Source organism: Mirounga angustirostris, unplaced genomic scaffold (genome assembly GCF_029215605.1).
Source record: "Mirounga angustirostris isolate CCGP_5_RB_7025 unplaced genomic scaffold, mMirAng1.0.hap1 SCAF_11, whole genome shotgun sequence".
NCBI lineage: Eukaryota > Metazoa > Chordata > Mammalia > Carnivora > Phocidae > Mirounga > Mirounga angustirostris.
Genome location: NW_026991719.1, coordinates 106,854,921 through 106,880,989, shown reverse-complemented (window position 1 = coordinate 106,880,989; position 26,069 = coordinate 106,854,921). Strand labels below are relative to the sequence as shown.

General features: G+C 38.5%; 1 protein-coding gene across 3 annotated transcripts in view; it reads right to left on the bottom strand.

The window, feature by feature from the left end:
• Nucleotides 1–8,605: 8,605 nt before the first annotated feature.
• SLC25A14 (solute carrier family 25 member 14) overlaps nucleotides 8,606–26,069 on the bottom strand; it is a 31,069-nt gene continuing 13,605 nt past the window's right edge. For all 3 annotated transcript variants that reach the window (XM_045882510.2, XM_064574566.1, XM_045882518.3), the window contains 5 exons: nucleotides 22,999–23,094; nucleotides 18,077–18,201; nucleotides 16,856–16,991; nucleotides 10,027–10,107; nucleotides 8,606–9,050 (listed from right to left, as the gene is read on the bottom strand). In XM_045882510.2, coding sequence (XP_045738466.1) covers nucleotides 9,009–9,050; nucleotides 10,027–10,107; nucleotides 16,856–16,991; nucleotides 18,077–18,201; nucleotides 22,999–23,094 — 480 coding nt within the window. In that variant the 3' untranslated portion in view covers nucleotides 8,606–9,008. The remainder of the gene's footprint in view (nucleotides 9,051–10,026; nucleotides 10,108–16,855; nucleotides 16,992–18,076; nucleotides 18,202–22,998; nucleotides 23,095–26,069) is intronic.

Sequence of the window (26,069 nt, the reverse complement as noted above, 5' to 3'; positions counted from 1 at the left end):
AAACTATAGCCAAATGGCTATGAGGTTATTTCAAGTGTGGAAAAGATTCATAATCCAAAATTCCAACTACCACTTTAAGATTACCAGGTCCCTTAGTAATCTTTTTTTTAAGGTTTTATTTTTATTTATTTGACAGAGAGAGAGCACAAGCAGGGGGAGCGGCAGAAGGAGAGGGAGAAGCAGGCTTCCCGCTGAGCAGGGAGCCCGATGCAGGGCTCGATCCCAGGACCCTGGGATCATGACCTGAGCCGAAGGCAGACGCTTAACCGACTGAGCCACCCAGGCGCCCCTCTCTTAGTAATGTTAAGCAATGATGCATTAAATTGTTTTTCTTATTTGCTAAATAAACAGGAAAGAATGCATAAAGAGTGTTTATAGTGAGTTAGGCACAGCCCAAAATACAACTGAATTCTGATGCTGAGAAAGTTATTAGAAGAAACATCCTCTAGTGAAATCTCAGGAATTAATACAGAGTAGCTACTATAAGAAGATATTTGGGTTTTGTTTGTTTGTTTGTTTTTAAAGATTTTATTTATTTATTTGACAGAGAGAGACACAGCAAGAGAGGGAACACAAGCAGGGGGAGTGGGAGAGGGAGAAGCAGGTTTCCCGCCGAGCAGGGAGCCCGATGCGGGGCTCGATCCCAGGACCCTGGGATCATGACCTGAGACAAAGGCAGACGCCTAACGACTGAGCCACCCAGGCACCCCAAAGATATTTGTTTTTTAAAAAGCAATTTTATGACTTTAACCTACATGCAATATTCTGACTGGGCTGGGCTAGCAAAAATATTACTCCTCAAGTGATATGCTTTAGTAAATAGAAAATAAGTATTTATAATCAGGTTCTTAGTAGTTTAATCATTCCTCCCATAAATCTGTTTATAAGCCTAACAACACATTTGTTTGTGCTGGAGGAGAGAGGGTGAGAAGTCTAGCCCCATGTCCAAGTTATTCCATTTCAAACTAGTGGCTTCTTTATCAATAATTCCAAGTTCTTCAACAAATATAACAACATACAACAAAAACAAGTTCCTGTGTGTATGGTGAACTGCGCTCACTTAGACTGGAGAAAGAAGGGGTGGGCTCGTGAGGAAGGAGGTTGTGGAGAAGGCCAACAGAGAAAAGAGAGGGAAGAAGTAGAAAGTGGAGAATAAGAGGGAAATTATATATTTGCAGTTACAGGTCGCCAGGAAAATAATTTAAAGCCAGTGTTACAGTGAAGTGTCAAAGAGTGACCCACCACAGCTATTGACCTCCTTTCTCCCACTCCCCCTCCTTGTGTCCCCTCTCTTGCTGTGTCTCCCTCTGTCAAATAAATAAAATCTTTAAAAATAAAAAATAAAAAAATAAAACTGGGATCATACAGGAGCGCCTGGGTGGCTCAGTTGACTAAGCGTCTGTCTTTGGCTCAGGTCGTGATCCCGGGGTCCTGGGATTGAGCCCCGAACTGGGCTCCCTGCTCAGCGGGGAGTCTGCTCCCTCTCCCTCTGCTCCTCCCCGCATGCCCCACCCCCGGTTGGGCTCTCTCATTCTCTCAAATAAATAAAATCTTTAAAAATAAAGAAATAAAACTGGGATCATAACAACAGGTGGACTTTTGTGTCTACTTCTTGCATTTAACATGTTTTCAAGGTTCGTCCATGTTGTAGCAACGTTGTCAGCCCTTCATACCTCTTTACAGCTGAATACGCCATTGTATGGATATACCACAATTTGTTTATCCATTCATCAGTTGATAGATATTTGGGTTGTTTCCCTCTTTTCGTTATTATGAATAATGCTGTAATGAACATTGGTGTACAAGTATCTGAGTCCCTGTTTTCAATTCTTTTGGGTACAGAATTACTGGGCCTAATGGTAATCTTATGTCTAACTTTTGAGAATGTGCCCAACTGTGTTCCAAAAGGGCTACATCATTTTACAACCTCTCCTGCAATGTACAAGTTCCAATTTCTTCACATCCTCACCAACTCCTGTTACTGTCTGGCTTTCTTTTTGATATGCTGGGCTTTTTACCTGGGAAAATCATTTCTCTACCACATCAGTGGTGCCTGCTCATCTTTGTGTTATACCTTTTCATTCTAGCATTTTTGAAAAATTAATAGACTTCATTTCTTATTGATTTTTTAAAGACTTTATTTATTTGAGAGAGAGAGCACGAGCAGTGGGGGGAGGAGCAGAGAGAGGAGAAGCAGACTCTCCGCTGAGCAGGAAGCCTGATGTGGAGCTTGATCCCAGGACCCTGAGATCATGACCCGAGCCGAAGGCAGACGCTTAACCGAATGACCACCCAGGCGCCCCAACAGACTTTGTTTTTTAGAACAGTTTTAAGTTTACACACAAATTGAGCTGACAGTACAAAGAGTTTGTCTTATTTTGTTTTTTGACCAAAAGGTTGTTTTTTTTTTAAGATTTTATTTATTTGACAGAGAGAGACACAGCGAGAGAGGGAACACAAGCGGGGGGAGAGGGAGAGGGAGAAGCAGGCTTCCTGCAGAGCAGAGAGCCCGATGCAGGGCTCGATCCCAGCCCCCTGGGATCATGACCTGAGCTGAAGGCAGATGCTCATCGACTGAGCCACCCAGGCGCCCTGATAAAAAGGTTTTCATCCAAAGTCCTTAGTCCCTTTAAAGACTGTTTCCTTGTACTCATGGACTCTGAAAGATTTCCCTTATCAATCTCCCTTCAAAAGACACTGGTGGGTCTATTTCATACCGTTATGTCCCTAAAAAGTTATTTTTCAATCAAAAATTGCAATTCATATATACAATGGGGAGCTATTACTTAAGGGAACTCTATGGTGAATATTTTTGTGAAACACTGAATTCTTCATACACGTAAAATAATTCCCTTCAAATGTTCTGTGGTAAGAGACGCTTACTTACTCTCTGAGGCGCTCTTACTGTAGTAGCCTATTTCACTATAGAAATGGGTTAGTCCCTAGTGTTCAATCAAAATACTCTCTTCATCATATTGGTTATCCGAGGGGCTACTGTATTAATCCATGGCTAAGAATAGGATAGGATAACACACCTAAAATAAAAATAACAAGTCAAATTCTTTAATTTGAATTACCTACCCATGATTATGGCTACTATAAAGGTATCAATCTTTAAAGCTTTGGTAATTTGGATAAAGATATCATCAGCTTCAAACTCTTTTTCTTCAAATTTTGTATTGAAAATAATTGGCCCTTCCTGCCCTTTTACTCTGTTTCTACCATTAAAATATTGGGTTTTTTAATACTTCAGACTGATTCTTAGTCATCACCAGTGTCCTCTGCAATGTCCTCCCCAAACTGTTTTATGCTGGACTGGCCCAGGCTCAGTTCTTAGACCTCTTCTCTTGCTACTGACACTCCCTTGGTGATCTCATCATGGCTTTAAGCACCATCTATATGCTGATGATTTCCAAATGTACATCCCTGGCCCATGCCTCTCCCCTGAACTCCACACTTCCACATCTCACTGCCTACTCTACATCTGTATTAAAATCTAGTAGGCACATCAAACTTAACATGTACAAAACAAAACTACTACTTTCCTGACCAAAAACAAAATCAACCTGTGCCTTCCAGAGCCTTCTCCATCTCTATGGCAATACTGCCCTTCTAGAGACTTGGGTCTTGGAGTAATCCTTACCACTGCTCACTTTCTCTCTTACAACCCACATTCTATGCCCTAGCGGGTCATTATTCACTCTTCTCCAAAATATATGAATTTCAACCACTTCTCAAAGCCTCCACTGCTGCTACCTTCATCCAAGCCATCATCACTTCTTGCTTGAATCATTAGACTCCACGTAGACTCTCACCTCAGAGACTTTGCATTTGCTTTAACCCTAGAATGGCTCCTTTTCTCACCCCCATAGACTTAAATTTGGCTTTCTCGGTATGTGACCTTACCCCAATATTCCCCCTCCCCTGCTTTATTTTTCTGTAAATGACTTATCACCATCCAGTAAACTATATATTTTACTCATTAATCTTTTTGTTATATCTCCCTTCTGTACACAGTAAGCTCAATGAGGCAGGGACATTTGTTTAATGATTGAACAGATAATCAATTAAAAAGATTAGGTGTATCAGGGTACCTGGCTGGCTCAGTGGGTTAAGTATCCAACTCTTGATCTCAGCTAAGGTTTTGATCTCAGCGTCATGAGTTCAAGCCCTGCGTTGGGCTCCACACTGGAGATGGAGCCTACTTTATTATATAAAATAACAATAACAATAATAAATAAAAGATTAGGTGCATCTCCCTCCCCAAGCACCTCTATTTATCCTTAATAACCTATTCTTTATCATTCCAGCCTTATCTAGTAATTCAAAACTTAATTTCATTCCATTTAAATCCCACAGTATTTGTTTAATCTTTGCCATGTTTTAGGTATTTTATCAGCTCTTTGGATACAGATAAATTCATTTTTTCATTTAACAAATATTTACTGAGTATATGTGCTAGGCATGGAGAACACAGCAGTAAACAAAATCAACAGAATCCCTATTTTTATGGAGCTTACGGACTAATGGGAGATATTGATATTAATCAAATAATCACACAAATAATAGTATGTAGTTATAAATATGTGGCATAAGAATTATAATGAGGGGCGCCTGGGTGGCTCAGTCATTAAGCATCTACCTTCAGCTCAGGTCATGATCCCAGGGTCCTGGGACCAAGCCCCGCATCAGGCTCCCTGCTCAGCGGGAAGCCTGCTTCTCCCTCTCCCACTCCCCTTGCTTGTGTTCCCTCTCTTGCTGTGTCTCTCTCTGTCAAATAAATAAAATCTTTAAAAAAAAAAAGAATTATAATGAAGAAAGTTAGACTGGTAGAGAGAAAATCAATGTAAGGTTTCCCCAAAGGAATAACATTTAAGCTGAGGTGAATAGAATGCCAATTTCCAATATATATAAACCCTTTAAGAAACTACCTTCCAGTCTATACCCTTGTGAAAAAATGACTTCCTTTTTGCTAATCTATTCAGGAATGAGTAGGGTATCTGACTAGTGTAGTAGTCTTAAAAAGCATATGTACACAATGGAATATTATTCAGCCATCAAAAAGAATGAAATCTTGCCATTTGCAACAACATGGATGGAGCTAGAGAGTATAGTGCCAAGCAAAATAAGTCCATTAGAGAAACACAAACACCATACAATTCCACTCATATGTGGAATTTAAGAAACTAAACAAATGAACAAAGGAAAAAATAAAGAAAGAGACAAACCAAGGAACAGACTCTTAACTATAGAGAACAAACTGATGGTTACCAGAGGGGAGGTGGGGGGATGGGTGGACTAGGTGACGAGCAGTAAGAGTACACTCATCATATGAGTAATGAGTAATGTATAGAATTACTGAATCACTATACTGTACACCCGAAACTAATATAACACTATATGTTCACTATCCTGAAATTAAAGTTGAAAACTTTAAAAAACTTTTTAAAGTGACAACTGATAAGAAAAAAAAACAACAAAGAAAACAATGAGATACCACTGCACACCTAAAAGAATGGTCAAAATCCAAAACACTGACACCACCAAAAGCTGGCAAGGATGTGGAAAAAGAGCAATTCTTGTTCATTGTTGGTGGGAATGCAAAACAGTACAGCTACTATTGGAAGACAGTTTGGCAGTTTCTTACAAAACTAAACATACTCTTACAATACCATCCAGCAATTGTACTTCTTGGTATTTACCCAAATGAGTTGAAATTTGTGTCCACACGAAAACTTGCACGTATTTATAGCAGCTTTATTCATAAATGCCAAAACTTGGAAGCAACCAAGACATGCGTTAGTAGGTAAATGGATAAATACACTGTGGTACATCCAAAAGAAAAGAAAAAGTGAGCTATCAAGCCATGAAAAGACATGGCATGAAAAGACAAGAACTTAAGTACATATTACTAAGTAAAAAAGCCAATCTGAAAAGGCTACATACCACTGTCTAACACTCTGGAAAAGGCAAAAATATAGAGATCATAAAAGGATCAGTGGACTGCAGGGGTTAGGGGAGAGGGAAGGATAAATGGGCAGAGCACAGAGGATTTTTTGGGCAGTGAAACGATTCTATATACTATAACAATGGATACATGTCACACATCAAAACCCACAGAATGCATAACCCTAAGAGTGAATCCTAATGTAGATAATGGTTTTGGGGTGATAATAATATGCCATTGTAGATTCACTAACTGTAACAAATGAATCACTCTGGTGATGAATTTCAAAGTAGGGTTAGGGGTACACAGGAAATCTCTGTACCTTCCACACAATTTTGCTATGAACCTGAAACTTCTTTTAAAAATAAAGTCTATTTGGGGCGCCTGGGTGGCTCAGTCAATTGGGTCACTGCCTTCGGCTCAGGTTATGATCCCAGGTCCTGAGATCGAGCCCCGCATTGGGCTCCCTGCTCATCAGGAAGCCTGTTTCTCCCTCTCCTTCTGTCTGCTGCTCCCCCTGCTTGTGCATGCTGTCAAATAAATAAATAAAATCTTTTAAAAAAATAAAGTATATTAAAATTAATTTTAAAAAGATAGTACTTTAAACTGATAGTTAAGAAAGCACTGTGGAGTGGTAGAATGAGACAGAGAAGAAATCTGAGAACTATGCGCTAGTCTCAAATCTGCCACAATCCAGTTATGTGACTTAGGACAAACTGTCTTCATTTTTGTGGACCGTATTTTATCTACCTGTACATAAAAAGGAGTAGATTTCAGCGGGTCTTAACCTTTTTTGGGTTGCTCCCCTCCAGGCTACCCTCCACAACAGGGTTATCCTCCTAAAATTAAAAGCTGGTTATATTATTCCCCTATTTTTAACTTCCTTTGCCTACCCCCCACTCCAGGATAAGAAAGTCAAACTCTTTCCTAGTGCATATAAAGATCCCTCATAATTTGACTCTTTTGGTCACAGTATTCTTATTTCATTTCATTCCAGCCCACAGTTCTGTACAAGTGCTTCCCAAAGTGTAGTCCAAGGACCACCTGTGTCAAGTATCCGTGATGAAAGCAAATGCCTTTGCCCCAGATAAGGTTAGGAGGGCAATGGAATGTAAGAATCTACATTTTCACAAGATCTCCAGGAGATTCTGCCTCACACAGTATTTGAAAACCACTGCCCTACATTTTAGCTACTGAACTTTCCCCTATTTCCCTGCCTGGAATGTCCTTCCCTGCCTTATCCATATGGTAACATCTGCTATTTACCTCAAATGTCATCTCTTCTATGAAGCCTTTGGCCAATCCCCTAGGTAACTGGCTGTTCCCTTCTCCGTGCTTCTAGCACTTTGTTCATCTTTCACATAGTACTTAGTACCTACTATAATTATCTACTTACATATCTCTTTCTCCTCCTATAATGTGAGCTTGAAAACAGAGACTCTCTCTTAACTTACTTTTATATTCCCAGCATCTAGGACATAATAGACACACAATAAATGTTTGTTGAACAAATCAATGAATGGATAAAGATGAAGAGCTAAACTATTCATTCCACAAATACTTTTTAATTTTTTTAATTTAAATTCAATTAATTAACATACAGTACATTACCAGTTTCAGAGGCAGAGTTCAGGGATCCATCAGTCTTATATAATACCCAGTGCTCACCACACCACGCACCCTCCCCAATGTCCACCACCCAGCTATCCCATCCAGCAACCCACCCCTCCCTCCAGTAACCCTCCCCTCCAGCAACCCTGTTTGTTTCCTGTGATTTTTTTAAATTTTTTAAAATTTTTATTTTATTTTATTTAAATTCAGTTAGCCAACATATAGTACATCATTAGTTTCAGATGTCGTGCTCAATAATTTATCAGTTGCATGTAACACCCATCATATCATGTGCCCTCCTTAATGTCTATCACCCAATCACCCTAGCCCCCTTCCCTCCAGCAACCCCGTTTGTTTCCTAGAGTTAAGAGCCTCTCATGGTTTGTCTCCCTCTCTGATGACTTCCCATTCAGTTTTCCCTCCCTTACCCTATGATCCTCTGCAATGTTTCTTATATTCCACATATGAGTGTTTCCTATGATTAAGAGTCTCTTATGGTTTGTCTCCCTCTCTGATTTCATCTTGTTTTATTTTTCCCTCCCTTCCCCTATGATCCTCTGTTTTGTTTCTTAAATTCCACATATGAGTGAGAGCATATGATACTTGTCTTTCTCTGATTGATTTATTTCGCTTAGCGTAATACCAACACCCTCTAGTTCCATCCACAAATATCTGAGTGCCTACAATGTGCTAGGCACTTTTCTAGTACAAGAAAGTAGCCAAAACTTTTTGCCTATAAGACAATTAGAACCCTGGACACAAGGTTCTATTTTAAGCCTCTTTTTACATTTAATCTGTAGAAACTTCCAAATGAGCCACTTGTTTGGTTATTCATGCTTAGGAAAGAACCATTTACCAGATGTTTACAAGTAAGTAGCATTATGACGACGAGTGGCAGTGGGAAAACACAATGCACTTTGTCTATTCCCATAAATGTGCTTTAAGAGTCCAGACTCAATTTCATAGTAACCTTTATCACTTTCTGGAGAATGTAACTTAAATAGCTGGCAAAAGAGAAAGCAGTAAATGAAAACAAAGCCAAAGTGATTCTGCCAATAAATACTTTAATGAGAACCGAGGTCTGAAACATACATAGCAGTAACTGCCCTGGCCTATGCCTTCTGCTCTAGCCCAAGTCTGGGGCTAACCAACTACATTTAACCAACATTTGAAAAGAAGGCCATGTTGAATGTCATCCATCAGTATCCATCTTCATAGAAGATACCAATCTGGGGCCAGAGTCTCAATGTTAACACTTCCTCTCAGGGAAAAAGTTAACATGGTAACACAAACACATGAACAATTTTGAACCATCCTATAGTTCTTCCATCAGGAGGCTCCTGGGAGATCAGTGGTTCAGTAAACACAACTTTGTCAAAATACATTAGAACACAGAAAAAGGGAAAAGAGTAGAAAGGTTGCAGGGCTTGGCTCACATATAATTCAGTCCTTAGATCTGAAGCCTCTTGAGCTGCTCGTATGTAATAAAAAACTGAAGAGTAAGTCATGGAAGATCACTGGATTGATAGTGAAAACCTAACCAAGTTCTAAAATTGTGTACTGCATTCTCTTACATTGAGGTATTTAGTCTGGGCTCTTCTGAGTTGCACTTGCTTAAGTCTTTTTAAAAACAATACCTGGCAAGTCAAGCATGTGCTGAGTGCCCACCATGTCCCCATTATGATTTGGCATGCAGTAATAAAAACAGATTAAAACTAACATACTTATCGTCTTCAGGGGCAAACGGGACACACACAGACACACGCACACACAGATACACCCACCACCACCACCTCCACCCCAAAGAATATTAATGACAACATATAATTCCATGCTAAGAGTAACTGTTACAGACTTTAGGTGATTAGATCAATCCCAAGGAGGGAGAAGAGATACTATCTCCATCAACCTATAGTCTCCGCAAGGGCAAGGAGTTATTTTTCAACCCTGCAATACTCACCACTATACACATAAACTACACACAATATCCAATTCATCTCTCTACACAGAGGAGGCACTCAAACATGGCTAAAGAAAGGAAATCCACCCATGAGGAAACAGCCCTACTTGGCCTGGATTCCTTTGCTCTAAGAGTGTTTTCTGTCTTATTATTTCCCATTACTTTGGTCCTATAGTTAGGAGTAGGAAATACGGACCACCTCAGCATGTACTTTCCTAGGGCAAATCCCAACAGGGTTTCCAAAAACTTCATAACCCATTCCAGCTTTGGTTGTACTTGTTCTGTTTTAAAGAGGAAATTTTGGTATATCTTTTCTGCTGCCTTCAGTTTGTACTAGACTCCAGCTGAAAGTCATTTCTCTATTAGTTCCATCCTCAATGGTCACAATTAGAATGCTTCAGTTTCTCACTTGCCTAAAGGTGTCAATAATCAAATTTTCCTTCCCATAATCTAGAATTACCTGGGAGCTTGAAGCATCGGATTTCATTCTCATATTCTAAAAGGATACAATGATGTTCCAGGGTCCAAGTCGAAGCCAGTTTGGCCAAAATCCTTTATAGAGTGCAAAAAATCCCTCATGTTTCCACATCTGAGGGACATAATAAAAAACAGAGTGATTTCCCCTTACTATTTATAACTGACAATAACTTTTATTTTAGTACTCCTTTTCCATGTCCCTCTCCAACAACTTATGGCTCCATGAATGCTGTTTTTCTAAAGACATACATTTTGAATTCATATGTACTCTGAATCTACCTACTCATTCAACAAATATTTAAGCACCTTCTATATGCAAGGTACTCTTTCTTGATGTTTACTATACTCTTCTCTAGTTTACTATTATTACTATTATAGTAACATTATTAGTAGTAATATTACTATTATAGTAAACCAGAGAAGTACCTGTGGCAGCCAGCCTCCAAGATGACCCCAATGAAAGCCACCGCCAGTTATTCATACCCTTGTGTAACCCCTCCCACAACATCCCAGGAGAGGTCTGTGTCACCAAGAGAATACAGCAGTACTCTGTCACCTCCACGTTATGTTGTAAAAGATATTTTATATCTAAAAGGCTTTTGCTTCTTTTTCTCTCTTGAATTGTTCACAGTAGAGAAAGCCAGCTGTCCTGTCATGAGGAGAGGCCCAAATGGTGAGAAAATAAGGCTTCCTGCCAATAGCCATGTGAGTGATCTTTGAAGCAGATATCCCAGCTCCAGCCAAGCCTTCAGATGGCTGCAGCCCTAGCTTGACATCTGACTACAATCTCATGAGAGAATCTAGGCTGAAATCATGGAGCTAGGTTGCTTCTGAATTCCTGACCCACGGAACAGCGAGATAATGTTTGTTGTTTTAAGGCACTGAGTTTTGGAGTGATTGGTTATACAGGAAGAGAGAACTTATACAGCTCCTCCCCTCATGGAGTGCATACTCCAGCAGAGCTGATAAACAAATACACAGATTGATATATATTATATTCAGAAATGACAAATTCTAGTAGGAAAACGGAAGTAGGGTAAGGGAATAGGGAGGTGGGTAAGTCACTATCCTTCTGTTTCATCAGAAACGTGGACTACCTCATGCAAATGCTTTCAGGATTACATGAGGAACAGTGTGAATTGCTTTGAGTTTAGGTTTCCTGTTTTATACAGTGGGAGCCCTACACACACCCACTGAGTGGTTATTAAAATTAAATGACAAATTATGCATACTAAAGGTCGTAAACTGGTGGTGTGTGTTGAATTCAGCCAACAGAAACAGTTCCTATTTAGTGGACAGACTGTTTTAAAATATCTATTAAGTAACTCCTGTATGTTAGGCACTGGGTCATTGAAAATGTTATTCTGCCCTTCCACTGGTAAAGTAAAATCCACCACTATACTAAAAAATGGATATATTTGGATAAGACAATAATATGAGAATCCAAACTTATAAATGTCCCCTATCCCATCCTATAGATTAGAATACTCAAGATAATTATCATAACCACTTTTTTCGAGCCAACAGTAACAGAGTAAGGGCACTTTTTATAGAAACAGAGTGGTAATATGCTTCCCCCCAATGGATTACCAGCCAATGTTGAAGGTCTCAGACCAAAATTAATGTTGGAAAATTGTGAAATTCAGCCAAAATAAAGCCCAGATGCAGATAACCTAGAGTTAGACTGCTAAAATGGCAAAGGACCTTAGAGATACAATCCAATATAATAAATAGTTAATTTATGTATTAAATCATAGTGTCACTTTCCTGCCTGATGCTCTCCAATGGCTTCCCTGTGGATTTCATCCTAATTGCATATTTTCTTCGATGACCTGCAGGATCCTACATGATTCAGCCTCTGCCAGTCTCTCCAGTTTCATTTCCTGCTACTCTCTCCTTCATTTACCACACTCAGCCACACCAGCCTTCTTTTTAACCCTTGAACATATCCAGTTCATTCCCAACTCAGGGCCTCTGTACCTGTTCCTTCTTTATGAAATGTTTTTCTCTCAGATTTTCATGTGGCCACCTTCTTCTCATCATTCAGACTTCTGCTCAAATGTCACCTCCTCACAGCATTTTCCTGGCTAGCCTAGCCGAAGTATTTCCCTACCATCATTACCAAGTCACTGTTTCATGCTCTGTTAATGTCTTCATAGCATTTACTTCTACCTAAAATTATATTATTTTTTGTGTTTATTGTCTGTCTCCCCCAACTAGAATGTGGTCCCCAGGACAACAGGGACTATGTTTATCTTGTTCACCATTATAACCCCACCACCTAACACTGTCTGCCACAAGAAAGTTCCCTATAAATACCTAATGAATATTTGTTGAGTAAATGAACATACAAACACAGTGAGGATCTCTAACACTCCCATGAGCCATATGAATCTTTAAAGAGCCCCAAAACAGTGACCAACTCCTTTAGAACATTAGGACTGGGAGACCCACTTTTGGGCTTCAGGCAGTTGTGTGAAAACAAACAAGAACTTCTGTAGATAACAGAGACAACAGACTACTTCGTAAAGTTATGCACCCATTCAATAAATAATTTCTGTGGATAAAGTGATTAAGATGCACATAGCCCTGCCTTCATGGAACTTACATGTCTAGGGGGACAGTCTAGGGGGACAGACGGACATTAAAAGCAATTACAATAAAATGTAACAAGTGTAAATAAATGTGATATAATCATACAATGGAATATTTTCCAGCCATAAAAAGAAAAACACAATGATACACACTACAACATGAATGAACCTTGAAACATTATGGTAAGTGAAAGGAGCCAGTCAAAAGGGTCACATATCCTATGATTCCATTTATATGAGATATCCAGAATAGGCAAATCTACAGAGACAGGAAGTAGATTAGTGGTATTTTAGGACTGGGAGGGAGGGAGGGAAAAGGGGGGTGATAACTAAAGGGTACAAGGTTTCTTTTTGAATTCATGAAAATGTTCTAAAATCAACTGTGGTGATAATGGTCACACATACCTGTGAATATACCAAAAGCCACTTTGTATAGGTAATTTTATGATATGTAAATTAGTTCTCAAAAAAGATGTCTTAAAAAATATAATAAATGTTGGGGCGCCTGGGTGGCTCAGCTGTTAAGCAGCTGCCTTCGGCTCAGGTCATGATCCCAGGGTCCTGGGATCAAGCCCCGCATCGGGCTCCCAGCTCAGCGGGAAGCCTGCTTCTCCCTCTCCCACTCCCCCTGCTTGTGTTCCCTCTCTCACTGTGTCTCTCTCTGTCAAATAAATAAATAAAATCTTTAAAAAATATATATATATATAATAAATGTTGACAGAGCAAGTACAAGAAACTATGTACACATAACCTAGTTCAACAGTCAGGGAAGGTCTTTATGAAAAAGTAATGAGATCTGAAGAATGAATAGGAGCTAGCCAAGTGAAAAGGATATTTAGGCTAGTGTGGGGGCATCTAACAAAGTATGTGGCATGGATGAAAATTTGGGAATGAAAAAAAGTCTACCAGAACTTGTACAGTCCATCTGGAATGTAGAATAAAGGTAGCAGCAATAAAGCTGTAGAAGGAAAAAGGGGCCAAATCATATAGAGCCTTCAGTCAATGAGAGGCCAAAGGTTTTAAGATAGAGGTGACAGGATAAGATTTGCTGCCGTTTGTTTCTAATGTCAGGATGAATGCATTAACTCCATTCACTAGTGCTCTGGGACTCTTACTGATGAAAAAAATAAAGCATGATGTGATTATATATAATGACAATATAGAGCAGTCATTATAAAGAATTTCAACAGCAAATAAGTGAATGAATGAGTAAATATAAGTAAAGATTACTGCCAATATGAAAATATGTTTCTGCCAATACAACACAACATGGTGGTTATATAAACTTTGGAATCAGAATCTGGTTTAAGTCCCAGATCTGCCACTTATTAAGTGTGTAATCTTGGGTAAATACTTAGCCACTCTGACCTGAGTTCCCTTTTTTATAAAAATGGAAAACATATCTATTCCATAGGGTTACTGTGAGTTAAAGGATATACCACAGTGTGTGGCACATAATAAGCATTCACTAAATGCTACCTATTACTCTATTATTGTGCCTTCTATCTCCTCTTAACCAACCTTCTTGAAAGAGCATTTTACACTTGTCTACTTACCCTTGATTCCTATGTGTTTATCTGTCTCTATTACACGTGTCATGAAGGCTGAAACTTTTTGTTCACCCAACTAGAACAGCACCTGGCACTTAAGACTTAAACATTTTGGGGGGCGCCTGGGTGGCTCAGTCATTAAGCGTCTGCCTTCGGCTCAGGTCATGATCCCAGGGTCCTGGGATCGAGCCCCACATCGGGCTCCCTGCTCTATGGGAAGCCTGCTTCTCCCTCTCCCACTCCCCCTGCTTGTGTTCCCTCTCTAGCTGTCTCTCTCTCTGTGTCAAATAAATAAATAATTTAAAAAAGACTTAAACATTTTTGTATTCAATGAATAATTAAACACACTCCTCAATGCAATCTAGCTTTTGCAAACACCAACCCAGCAAACCTCCTCTAGAGCATATTAAATCCAACAGATATTTTGTAGGTCTTATACGGGATCTCTCTATTCCAGTTGGCATTAAATAAGTACTCTTCTTGAAACTCATTACTCCCTTGGCTTCCATGACTCAAGTTTCCTCATATCTTTTGACTGTTATCTTTTGGTTTCTTTCCTAGGTTCCCCACCTGCCAAGCCCTTAGCAATCGGTATTCCCCAGAGTTATTTCCTTGGCCCTACCTTTGTCCCTACACCAGTTGTCACGTGGAAGGATAAGCATGTCAGAAATATTAAGGAGAGGCTTTTACCAAACTCTACTCCCCAGAGTCTGAGAATCATTTACTCTGAATCACTATTAATGGAAGGAGCTCATAATACTCTAGTGTGCTAGAAAGGCAAAAAAAGATGGGAATTCCTCTACCTTTTCTCCTTGGTCTTCCCCTCCACAGTTAGGTAACACCTGTACACTACTGATTCCCCAGGCTCCTATCTATACCCCCAAACTCTCCCCCCGAGTTAAGACTAAGATATCCAAATAGATCCACTGGGTGTTCCTCATGCACTTCAAACTAAGTGTCCAAAACTGTACTGTCTCCCAAAAAATCTGCTCCTCTTCCTGTGATGCCTGTCAGTGAGTATCACCACATGGTCACCAAAACAAAAAAACCAGGAAGATATCTCTGACACCTCCTTTCTCCCACACCTCTCCACACCCAGTCAATCGAATCCTATTGACTTTATCAACTAAATTATTCTCAGCTTTATCCCACCTTCTGTATCCCCACTACAATGCTCAAGTTCAGGCTTCATTGCCTCTAACTTAGATTACTATAATAGCCCTCTAATCAGCTTCCCTATCTCTAAGTCAGTGCTTCTCAAAGTGTAGTACCCAGATTAGCAGCATCAATATTGCCTGAGAACTGTTAGAAATGCAAATTCTCAGGTCCTACTCCAGACCTACTGAATCAGAATCTGGTGATGGGGCCTCTGGTGACAGGGCCCAACCAGCCATCTGCATTTTAATAAGCCCTCCAGGTAATTAGGTTCCATGTTAATGTCTTAAGAACCACTGCTCCAGGCTTATCCCCTTAAACTAATGACTTTCAACCTTAGGTGAACATTGCAATCACCTGAGGAGTTTTAAAAATACTTTCAACCTGGGTCCTACCCCCAGAAGTTCTGAGTTCACTGGTCGAAAAGGTAGACACAGGAGCTGTGAAAGTTCCCCAGGTGATTCCAATCGTGCATCAAAGACTGAGAACCACTATCTCAGATCCAGGCTCTACAAAGCCAAAGTGACCTAAAATACAAATCTGACTTGATTAAAATCTTTCAACAGCTCCTCATCAAGTAAAAAGAAAAAAGCCCAAGCACCTCAGCATGGCATTCAATATCCTTTATAACTTAATTAACCCTTAGCCATCAACATGAGAAAAGCACTATAGTATAGAGCTTGAAAATGTTGTTTTGAAGCCAAATGGTCTGAGCTGAAATCCCACTAGCTGTGAAACCTTGGTCAGGTTAGTGCTTCAGGATCTACCTCATGGGATAATGACGAGGATTAAGTGAATGAATATATGTAAGTCTCATTAGGACAGTTTCTGATACACAGTAAAGCATTCAATGGACGTGAGTTACTATTATTCAAGATGCCTATCCTAAACTTCCAAATTAGACTAAAATTCCCTCCCATAGGTCCCTGAGTTTATCACTTACCGAGCTGTGTTAGTTGTTTGCACACCTGCAGTATACTCTAATTTCTCTGTATCTACAAAATGGTGCCTCGTAGATAATAAATGGTTGTTAAACTAAACTGATAGCAGCAGAGAAACCATATGGAAATGTCATATTTTAGCCGCAAATTTGCTTTTTGTAGAAGGATGATCACTAGTGATTACATCATACATTTATGATATTCAGCTTCCTACAAATATAAGAGCAGAAACTTTTCAAAGGCAAAGTCTGAACAACAGCACAATACTAAACTGAAATTGAGTACTGGATTTTCTACTACAGGGTCTCCGTCTTGTCTGAAGCAGGCAAATGTGGGATATGTTAAGTCCCTTCTGTCAATAATTCTACAAGGTACTATCAATAAAAGTATCCTGCAGTCTCAAGCATTCAAATTGGAATAATAATATTAAGGACCAATGTGTATCAGCAGATTGCCAAAGAGATAGCTTTTCTACCTGGGAATTACTCTGAGAGGCTATTAAATATATACATCATGATTCTTCCATCTTCAAAATGATACATAGCAACTAAGAATAAGGACTGAATGTCTGAGATATCAAAGAAAATTAAAAATGTAAAACAAGTCTACAGTGTGTATACCTTTAAAATACCATCCAAAGTACCCTTGTAGAGGTCCACATGTCCCACGATTGCCCTCTGGTTCATCATGCGAGTTCGAACCACATCAACTGGATTGGAAGCCAGAGCCCCAGCCAAGCCACATGTAAAGCTGGAACTAAAGGTGAAAACTTTTAGACTGCCTCACTTCTAACCGTGACTAAACAGAAATTAAGCCAAACATAAATGCATAAATGTACAGTGAGTCAGACTCATCAGATAAAATCTGGCTCTTGCCCTTTCATTATAATCTAAAGAGAAATATTTTCTAAAGAAACATCACTCAAAAGTTATCTCCATGGGATGTCTGGCTGGCTCAGTCAGTAAAGTATGCAACTCTTGATCTCTGGGTAGTAAGTTTGAGCCCCATATTTACTTGAAAAGAAAATCTTAAAAAAAAGTTAGGGGCACCTGGGTGGCTCAATTGGTTGAGCTTCTGACTCTTGGTTTCAGCTCAGGTCATGACCTCATGGGTTGTGGAATCGAGCCCCTTGGGCTCCGTGCACAGCAGGGAGTCTGCTTGGTGATTCTCTCTCTGCCCTCCCCCCACTCACTCATTTTCTCTCTCTAGAATGAATAGATAAATCTTTTTTAAAAAAATTTATCCCCTTCACTTTTTAATCCAAAACTCAGCCTTTTGGGGGGGGGAGCAATTTTTAAGTCTAGCAAGATCCCTAAGCAGAAAGTATCACAAGTCATCTATTAGTTATATAAAGTTTTCATACCACAGCATCATATACCAAATGCATTTGAGCAGTAAAGTGTCATAAAAGTTGTAAGATGAAGAGAATGTAAATTGAGATTAGCAACAGTTTTCAGCCCAAAACTGTGGTTTTGTTTCACAGGCCCTATAAATTTTCACTTTTTTCTCATTCTCATTGAGAAAAGTTTGCTTTCTGATCCAAAATTAACCAGAGCAAATAACAGATAAGTTTAGATACAGAGGCTGTGTATGAACAAATTCAAATCCTACAGACATCTGATAGGCTATTGTAATAGACACTGCTACCAAGTACCAAAGTACCCATAGCATCTGGGATCTCTGTACAAGTACTGGAAGGCTCGAAGTTCTGGTGATAAGAAAGACAGGGGTATTTAGACCACCTGTACCCATTATTGATTCTATATAAGGACTTCAGTGAAAGATGCTTTTTGTGCTCAAAATAATGGAAATACGGAACAAGTACAACCTATCACACTTACACAAAGTGAGTTAAAATTGTGTCTCCCATCACCCCTGACAATATTAAGTGCTTCTTTGTAATATCATAGACCGGCAGCTCCACGCCCACAACGATGGCAGCCCGCTGAGCAGTTGGGACGACACCCTGCAAAACATAAGTGGTATTAAACACCAAAGAAATACACAAGTAGTAACATAAGTCTAAAAGTGAAGAAAATAGGTTGGAAGTTACAAAGTGACATAAAAATCCAAGTCTGAAGTACAGAGGCCATCCTTTCAAATCAGTGGCTAATAGTGGAACACTTATAAATCCCAATTCACTTACTGTACTAAAAATAAAATCACTGGTATGACACCAAAAGCACAAGTGACAAAAGAAACAAAAATAAAACGGACTTCATCACAATTAAACATTTTTGTGATTCAAAGGGTATCACCAAGAAAGTGAAAAGACAGCCCACATAATGGGAGGAAATACTTGCAAATCATATATCTGATAAGGGGCTAGTAGCCAGAATGTATAAAGAACTCTTACAAAACAACAATAAAAAGACAAACCACCCAATTTAAAAATGGGCAAAATATCTGAATAAACATGTCCTCAAAGAAGATACACAAATGGACAATAAGCATTAAGAAAATATGTTCAACATCATCAGTCATTAGAAAAGACAAATCAAAATCACAGTGACATACTACTACACACCAGTAGGATGGCTATAATAATAATAATAAAAAGTATTGGTGACGATGTGGAGAAATTGAAACCCTTATACACTGCTGGTGGGAATGTAACATGGGGGGCAGCCACTGTGGAAAATACTTTGGGAATTCCTCAAGGAGTTAAATACAGAATTACTATATGACTTAGCAATTTCACACCAATTAATTATTATTCAGCTATAAAAAGAAGTACTGATAAATGCTAAAACACAGATGAAACTTGAAAACAGTATGCTAAATGAAAGAAGCCAGTCACAAATGCCATATATTTTATGATTCCATTTATATGAAATGCCAGAATTGGCAAATCTAGAGAAACAGAAAGTAGATTAGTGGTTGTCTAGGGCTGGGAAGGTTGGGAGACATGGAAGTAATTGTTGATGGATAGGGGGTTTCTTTTAGTGGTGATGAAAATGTTCTAAACTTACACATTGGTGATGGTTACACAAGTCTGTAAATAAACTAAAAACCATTAAATTACACACTTCAAGGGGCACCTGGGTGGCTTAGTCAGTTGAGTGTCCAACTCTTGATTTCAGCTCAGGTCATGACCTCAGGGCCATGAAATCAAGCCCTGCGTCCGGCTCCCTGCTCAGCGGGGAGTCTGCTTAGGATTCTCTCTCCCTCGTCCTCTGCTCACGTGCCCACATGTACTCTTCTCTCTCTCTTGCATGCACGCACACGCTCACTCTCCAAAATAAATAAATAAATCTTTTAAAATTACACACTTCAAGATGGTGATTTTTACGGTATGCAAATTATCTCAATAAAGATGTTATTAAAAAAAATAAAACCATGAAGCAAAAGTCAATGGAGAGAGGAGAGCTTCCAAGTTTAATTTACAGAATTTTAGGATATGCAGAAAAGACACACCAGGATGACAGCAAAGGTATAATGCAGCCAGGGAGAAGGAAAGGCAAAGCGGTCCTCCTGTGGATGCTATCAGCATTTCACTCACTAGCAGAATACTCCTATCACAAATCATGTTACAACACAGGGCTGCTAGAACTTTAAAAGTCACATTTTTGAAGAATATTAATGACACAAGAAAATGCTGGTAACATTAAAGAAGGCAAGACATAGCATTATTCTAACTTTGGGGAAAAGGATATTATGCACAAACACCAAATTTTTATAAAGGATTAGAAGAAAATATACCAAAATATTTTTCTTTATCTGGAATTAGGGTAACATAAATTAATTTTTATTTTTATGCCTTTCTTATATTTTAAAAAATTCACAATGAATGTTTTACTTTTATAACTCTGTTTAAATGTTATTTAAAATTGAAAATACACCATGGGAACAACTGCTTTCTTGGATACCTGTTATATTAAAGTGCTCAATCATCTATAAATTGCCAAACTCAATTTATAAAATGGAAATGATATAGCTGTGCTATCACTAGGAGATGTCTGATTCTGCTGATCAGGCTGGCTGGCCCAACAGTGCCTTTCTCTCTGACCTTCCCACCTGCTCAACTGTGTTAGAAGATGATCTGCACAGAAGACAACCTTGCTGAATAGTAAGGCCCCAAACAGGAGCCCATGGGCCGAATTCAGGCCACAGAAATGTTGTGTGTGGCCTACAAAGTATTTCTAGAAGGATGAATTACCTGTCAACATATAAAAAACAGGATACTTCACACAGGAATGAAGATCTCGAGCTTCTCTTGAAAGCCCAGAAAATTTGGCCACACTGGATTCCCATCATGCATGACAGCAATGAACAGGGCAGGTGATCTCCAGTTCACCAGAGTCCCCATCACTCTCTACAGTCTCTCCAACTCTGATATAAGTACCAGTTACACTTTGTTACTGCACTTGTGCTGTTATTTCTTACAATGGAGTTAGAAAATAAAATGTTTCCAGTACCCACCCATGTGAAAATCAAAGCAGAAAAATAAAACACTAACAAAGAAGACCATGTGTTTGAAGAAAAATGCAAACCTATTTCCTTGTTGAAATGAAAAAATATTCCTGTATTTTAACATGCAAATGATACATGTCTGTGTCAAAAGAACACATAACACAATGTACTTCACTTCTTTATCTTACATGCCTGGATGATGTGAGCAGCCTGGATCATAAAAGTAGCTATGCTCTGTTCCTCAAAATATTAAACACAGAATTACCATATGATCCAGCAATCCCACTTCTGGGCATATACACAAAAGAACTGAAATCAGAGTCTTGAAGAGATACTTGCACACCCATATTCAGAGTAGCATAATTCACAAGAGCCAAGATACAGAAACAATCTACATGCCCATTAACAGATGAAGGGATAAATAAAATGTGGCATATACATACAATGGAAGATCATTCAGCCTTAAAAAAGGAAGGACATGTGACAACATGAATGAACCTGGAGGACATTATGCTAAGTAAAATAAACCAGTAACAAAAACACAAATACTGTATGATTCCACTTACATGAGGTACCCAGAAAAGCCAAATTCATAGAGACAGATAGAAGGATGGTCGCCAGGGGCTAGGGGCAGGGGGAAATGGGGAGGAGTTGTTTAATGGGTATGGAGTTCCAATTTTACAAGATGAAAAGAGTTCCAGAGACTGGCTGAACAACAACGTAAATGTACTTAACACTACTGAACTGTATACTTAAAAATGGTTAAGATGGTAAGTTTTATGTTATATGTATTTTACCACAATTAAAATTTTTAATTAAAAATAAAGTAGCTATGTTCCCCTGACAAAATCTCCCTGCTGTGTTTATTGCTCTTTGTCTTTCCCTTAGCATTAGTTTGTGAAAAATTTCTAGTTAGGCCCATTTTCTGGTTTTAAATTAATCAAGAAAGTGCACCCTGTTATCAAAAAGCAAACCTCACGGATCATTAATGGATGCTAAGACCATTAGGTGAAAGGTTATTAAATAACAGGATATATGCATATTGCTAGAATGTCATCCTACAGATTACTTGCTAATTACAAAGTGAGAAAACTTAAATCTTTTACGGTGGTGAGATCTGGTGGACACTGTCTTACCAAGTAATCAAATTCAGCATCATTAATTGTGGGACAACCTAACATGTGCTTCATGCTGTGGTGCAATATGAAATATACAGTGTCACCTATGAAGTTCTCACACCAAAATGTTTAACATGAATCTAATCAAGCCAATAGACCTAACTTCCAGTTTGCAGGAAATACAGGGGAAACATTCTGTAAGAAAATTGGCCTGGTCTCATCAATAAAGGAAATTTGAATATAAACTAGATGTTACGTATTAGGGACTTGTTAATTTTCTTAGGTGTGATAATGATATTGTTATTATGTATTACTATGTAGGAAAATGTCCTTATTCCTAGGAGATGCATAATGAACTATTTAGGAGAGTACCAGGATGTCTGCAACTTCCTTTCAAATAGTTTAACAAAAAAAGAAACACAAAAAACAAAGAATGTGTGTGTGTTTATCTGTGTATATACATACACACAGATAAAGCAAATATAGCCAGACTATAACAGTCATTTAATCTGGGTATGTTCTGTTCTTTTCAACGTTTCTGTATGTTTGAAAATTTTTATAGGAAGTTGGGGGAAAATATAAAGGAAGAAAAAAACAAAGCTCTCTTCTTTAAGAGCTTATTAATGGATTTCCCATTCTACTCTCTCTGCATATTCTACTAGTAGTCTTACTTAGTATTACAATATTAAGGGATTAAAATAAGATAAAAAGTTATAGGAACAACAATAAAAAAGGAGTATAGATAAAAAACTGGAAGATAATATGATAAAAAGTTAACAGTGATTATCTCTAGCTACTGAGACTACTGGTTTTTTTCTCTTCTATAGATCTCAAAATTTTATAGTACAATTTTTACTCTCTATAAGGTTAAAAAAGTTGTTTTAGGTAAACAGAGACTATCATAAACATATACTGCTGTGTTAGTACAAAACTAGCAAAAATATATATTGAAGAACTAAATTCACTGTCAATTTGAGCAAACCAAATGACTACCTCAAATAATATAATAACCTTCTCTCACACAACCCCCAAACATTAAGCAGAAATAAAGACAACTGGTAAGTTTTGGTCCTTTCATAGGTGATAAGAAGTTTCTTACCTTATCTTCTGGGTTACCAAGAATCTTAAACAGTGTAAGATGACAATTCATAATTATAGGGCTCTATATAAAAAGATTTCTTTGCAAAGTATAGGAAATGGGCATAAAATAATACCAGGAAAAGAGTACTCACCCTCCACAGACCTCTGGTACCTTCCTGTTGGTATATATCAATGAAGCTGCCGATCATGCTGCCCTGGAACAAACTCCCCTGGGCCTGCATTCGAATCTAAAATAAGAAGATTCTTACTCTCTGTTTTAACAGAGACCAAAATGAGATGTTTCACTTATTCAAAATAAAGAAAACAGTATTTAGGAATTATCAGAACTATTAGCCTGCTATGATGATGAAATTAATGACAAACTATATATTTTAAAAATGTAATTTGTGTCAAAGTATATTTTATAAAAATTATTTTCATGAGCCTCACATCCCTTATACTAAGTCCATCAATTCTGGAGTTGAAAGAAAATTTGCAGGAAAGAGAGAACAAGTACTCAATGAGGGTAGAAAATAATTCATTTAAAATGTGATCAGTTTAGTAAAAAAACTAGAAACAATCTGCAGGTCTAAAAGCAAAAACAAAGGACTGGTTGCATAAATTATGATATGTCCATTTAATGGAATACTATGCAGCCATCAAATTTTGTTGTAGAGTATCTGTTCACATTGGAAAATGTCAACAATTAACTGCTACATAGAAAAAGCATGTTGCAGAGCAGTATGCATGGTATGTCATTTTTATTAAAAACATGTAAACTAATGGATGCCTAGCTGACTCAGTTGGTAGAGCATGAGACTTTTTTTTTTTTTTTAAAGATTTTATTTATTTGACAGAAACATAGCGAGAGGGAACACAAGCAGGGGGAGTAGGAGAGGGAGAAGCAGGCTTCCTGCTGAGCAGGGAGCCCGATGCGGGGCTCGATCCCAGGACCCTGGGACCATGACCTGAGCCGAAGGCAGACGCTTAACAACTGAGCCACCCAGGCGCCCGAGACTTTTTTTATACATTTATTTTTTTAAGACTTATTTATTTGAGAGAGAGTGTGCATATGTGCATGAGTGGGGGTAGGAGGAGAGGGAGAGAGAGCGAGAATTTCAAGCAGACTTCCTGTTGAGTGCAGAACCTGATACGTACGGGGCTTTATCCCACCACCCTGAGATCACGACCTGAGCATAAATCAAGAGTCGGATGCTTAACCGACTGAGCCACCCAGGCGCTCTGAGCATGCAACTCTTTATCTCAGGGTTGTGAGTTCAGCCCCAGGTTGGGTGTAGAGATTACTTAAAAATAAAATCTTTAGGGGCACCTGGGTGGCTCAGTCAGTTAAGCATCTGCCTTTGGCTCAGGTCATGATGCCAGGGTCCTGAGATCAAGCCCCACATCGGGCTCCCTGCTCAGGGAGCCTGCTTCTCCTTCTCCCTATGCTGTTCCCCCTGCTTGTGCTCTCTCTCTCAAATAAATAGATAAAATCTTTAAAAATAAATAAATAAAAAATAAAACCCTTAAAAAAAAGATGTAAACTTAAAAATAACTATGCACAGCAAAGAGACTGGATGAACATATACACACCCAAATGTAGACAGTGGTTTAAGTCTGAATGATAAGACAAGGGAGCATTTTCCTCTTTTGTGTTTTTCTCCTGCCTTCTACTTTTTTCTACACTGAACATGCATTCTTTATGTAATTATTAAAAGCAAAAAAAGGTTTTAAAATATAATTTCATGCTTACAAGACCTTAAATAGAATTCTATTTGTAAAAAGCATGATACTGTATTCTGCAAAGTAACCTTTGAGAAGTGCAAGAAAGTAGAGCTAACATTAAAAAGCCCTGTGAAAGATTTGGTACAATTTCCCACTGACTGCACACTTAGAATCATAGTAGTCAGTCACTAAATATTAGTCGCCCAGATGTGGCCTGATTTTCATGACGTGCAACTCTAGGTTTCAATAAATGTCTCTGGGATATCATGGAACAGCATGTTTTTATGTGGAAAGTCAATTGCTACTAAGAGTTTTGAAATAAAAACCTAAACTCAATTAAATTGGAATAGAAACTGTCACAAAGACAAATGGGAACTACAAATATCCTATTCTAAGTAGGAGATTTCTTGAAGGAGGGGATTCCTGAGCAGGGCTGGGACTATGGTGAGGTAAGTGTGGCACTTTCCTCTAGCACAAAATGTAGGAGGGGGACTCAAAAAACCTCAGTAATCTAGACAAATAATAATGCAATATTTCAAAACATGAAAATTTATGCACAAAACCCACAATGAACCAAATATCAAAACTGTAGTTAACTAAAGACAGGATCCAAAGGGGTGAGATTCGGGTGAGGTGAGATGAATTATACAAAATATTGGTATTTTATTCATCATGAGTATTTTGCATTCATTTTAGTTTTTGAAAAATATTGCATAAAAGTGTTATTTCTCTTGATTACTGAATTTTTGGTGTCCCCTTCCATTTTGCATCCAGGGAATACCTCACTTATCCTAGTCCTGTCCCTGTTCCTGAGCAGCCTTGAAGGATAAATTCATGAAGAAAGGGGGAAAAGGCATTACAGTCAGAAAGACAGCTACATACACAAAGGCAAGGAAGTAACACAAAAGAAATCAGAGAAAAAGTTGTCCAAGGATATGTGAAAGGAGTGAACAGCTCAACTGTGATTATAGATCCTATATAGTTACTGTCATGGTCTAAGTTTGTGATTTTCCCCATTCCCAGCACCCTCAGCCCTACCTAGGTATAAGAAAGGAAAAGGGAGATTATAGCATTGGTCCATGGTTGTAATCTTACCAGGCAGGTCAGAGGGACAGGAACTTGAAGCAAATCACTTAGGTGATTAAATCGAGGATCCAGATGGATAAGAAAGGAAGCTTTAGGGAGTTAAGTATTGTTGTTCTTGAAAAGGTCAAGTGTAATTATATTGCAAATGTTCTGGACTTTTAGGATACAATCAATTCTCCTCATAAATACTTGCTCTGTAAACCTAAAGTGATATAAAAATTCTGTAGCTACATTACTCTCAGTTTAACCCAGAAAGATAATGTCATATCTTTTCTCCATCAACCATCACTGGTTTCTTTCAGGTGTGCTGTGTTTCAAGTCACCTCTCAGTTCTCAAAATTCTCTGAATTGCAATAGGTCTCTCTTTCACTAACCTAGTCACCTGTGGTTTCGAATAAATAAAGCATATGTC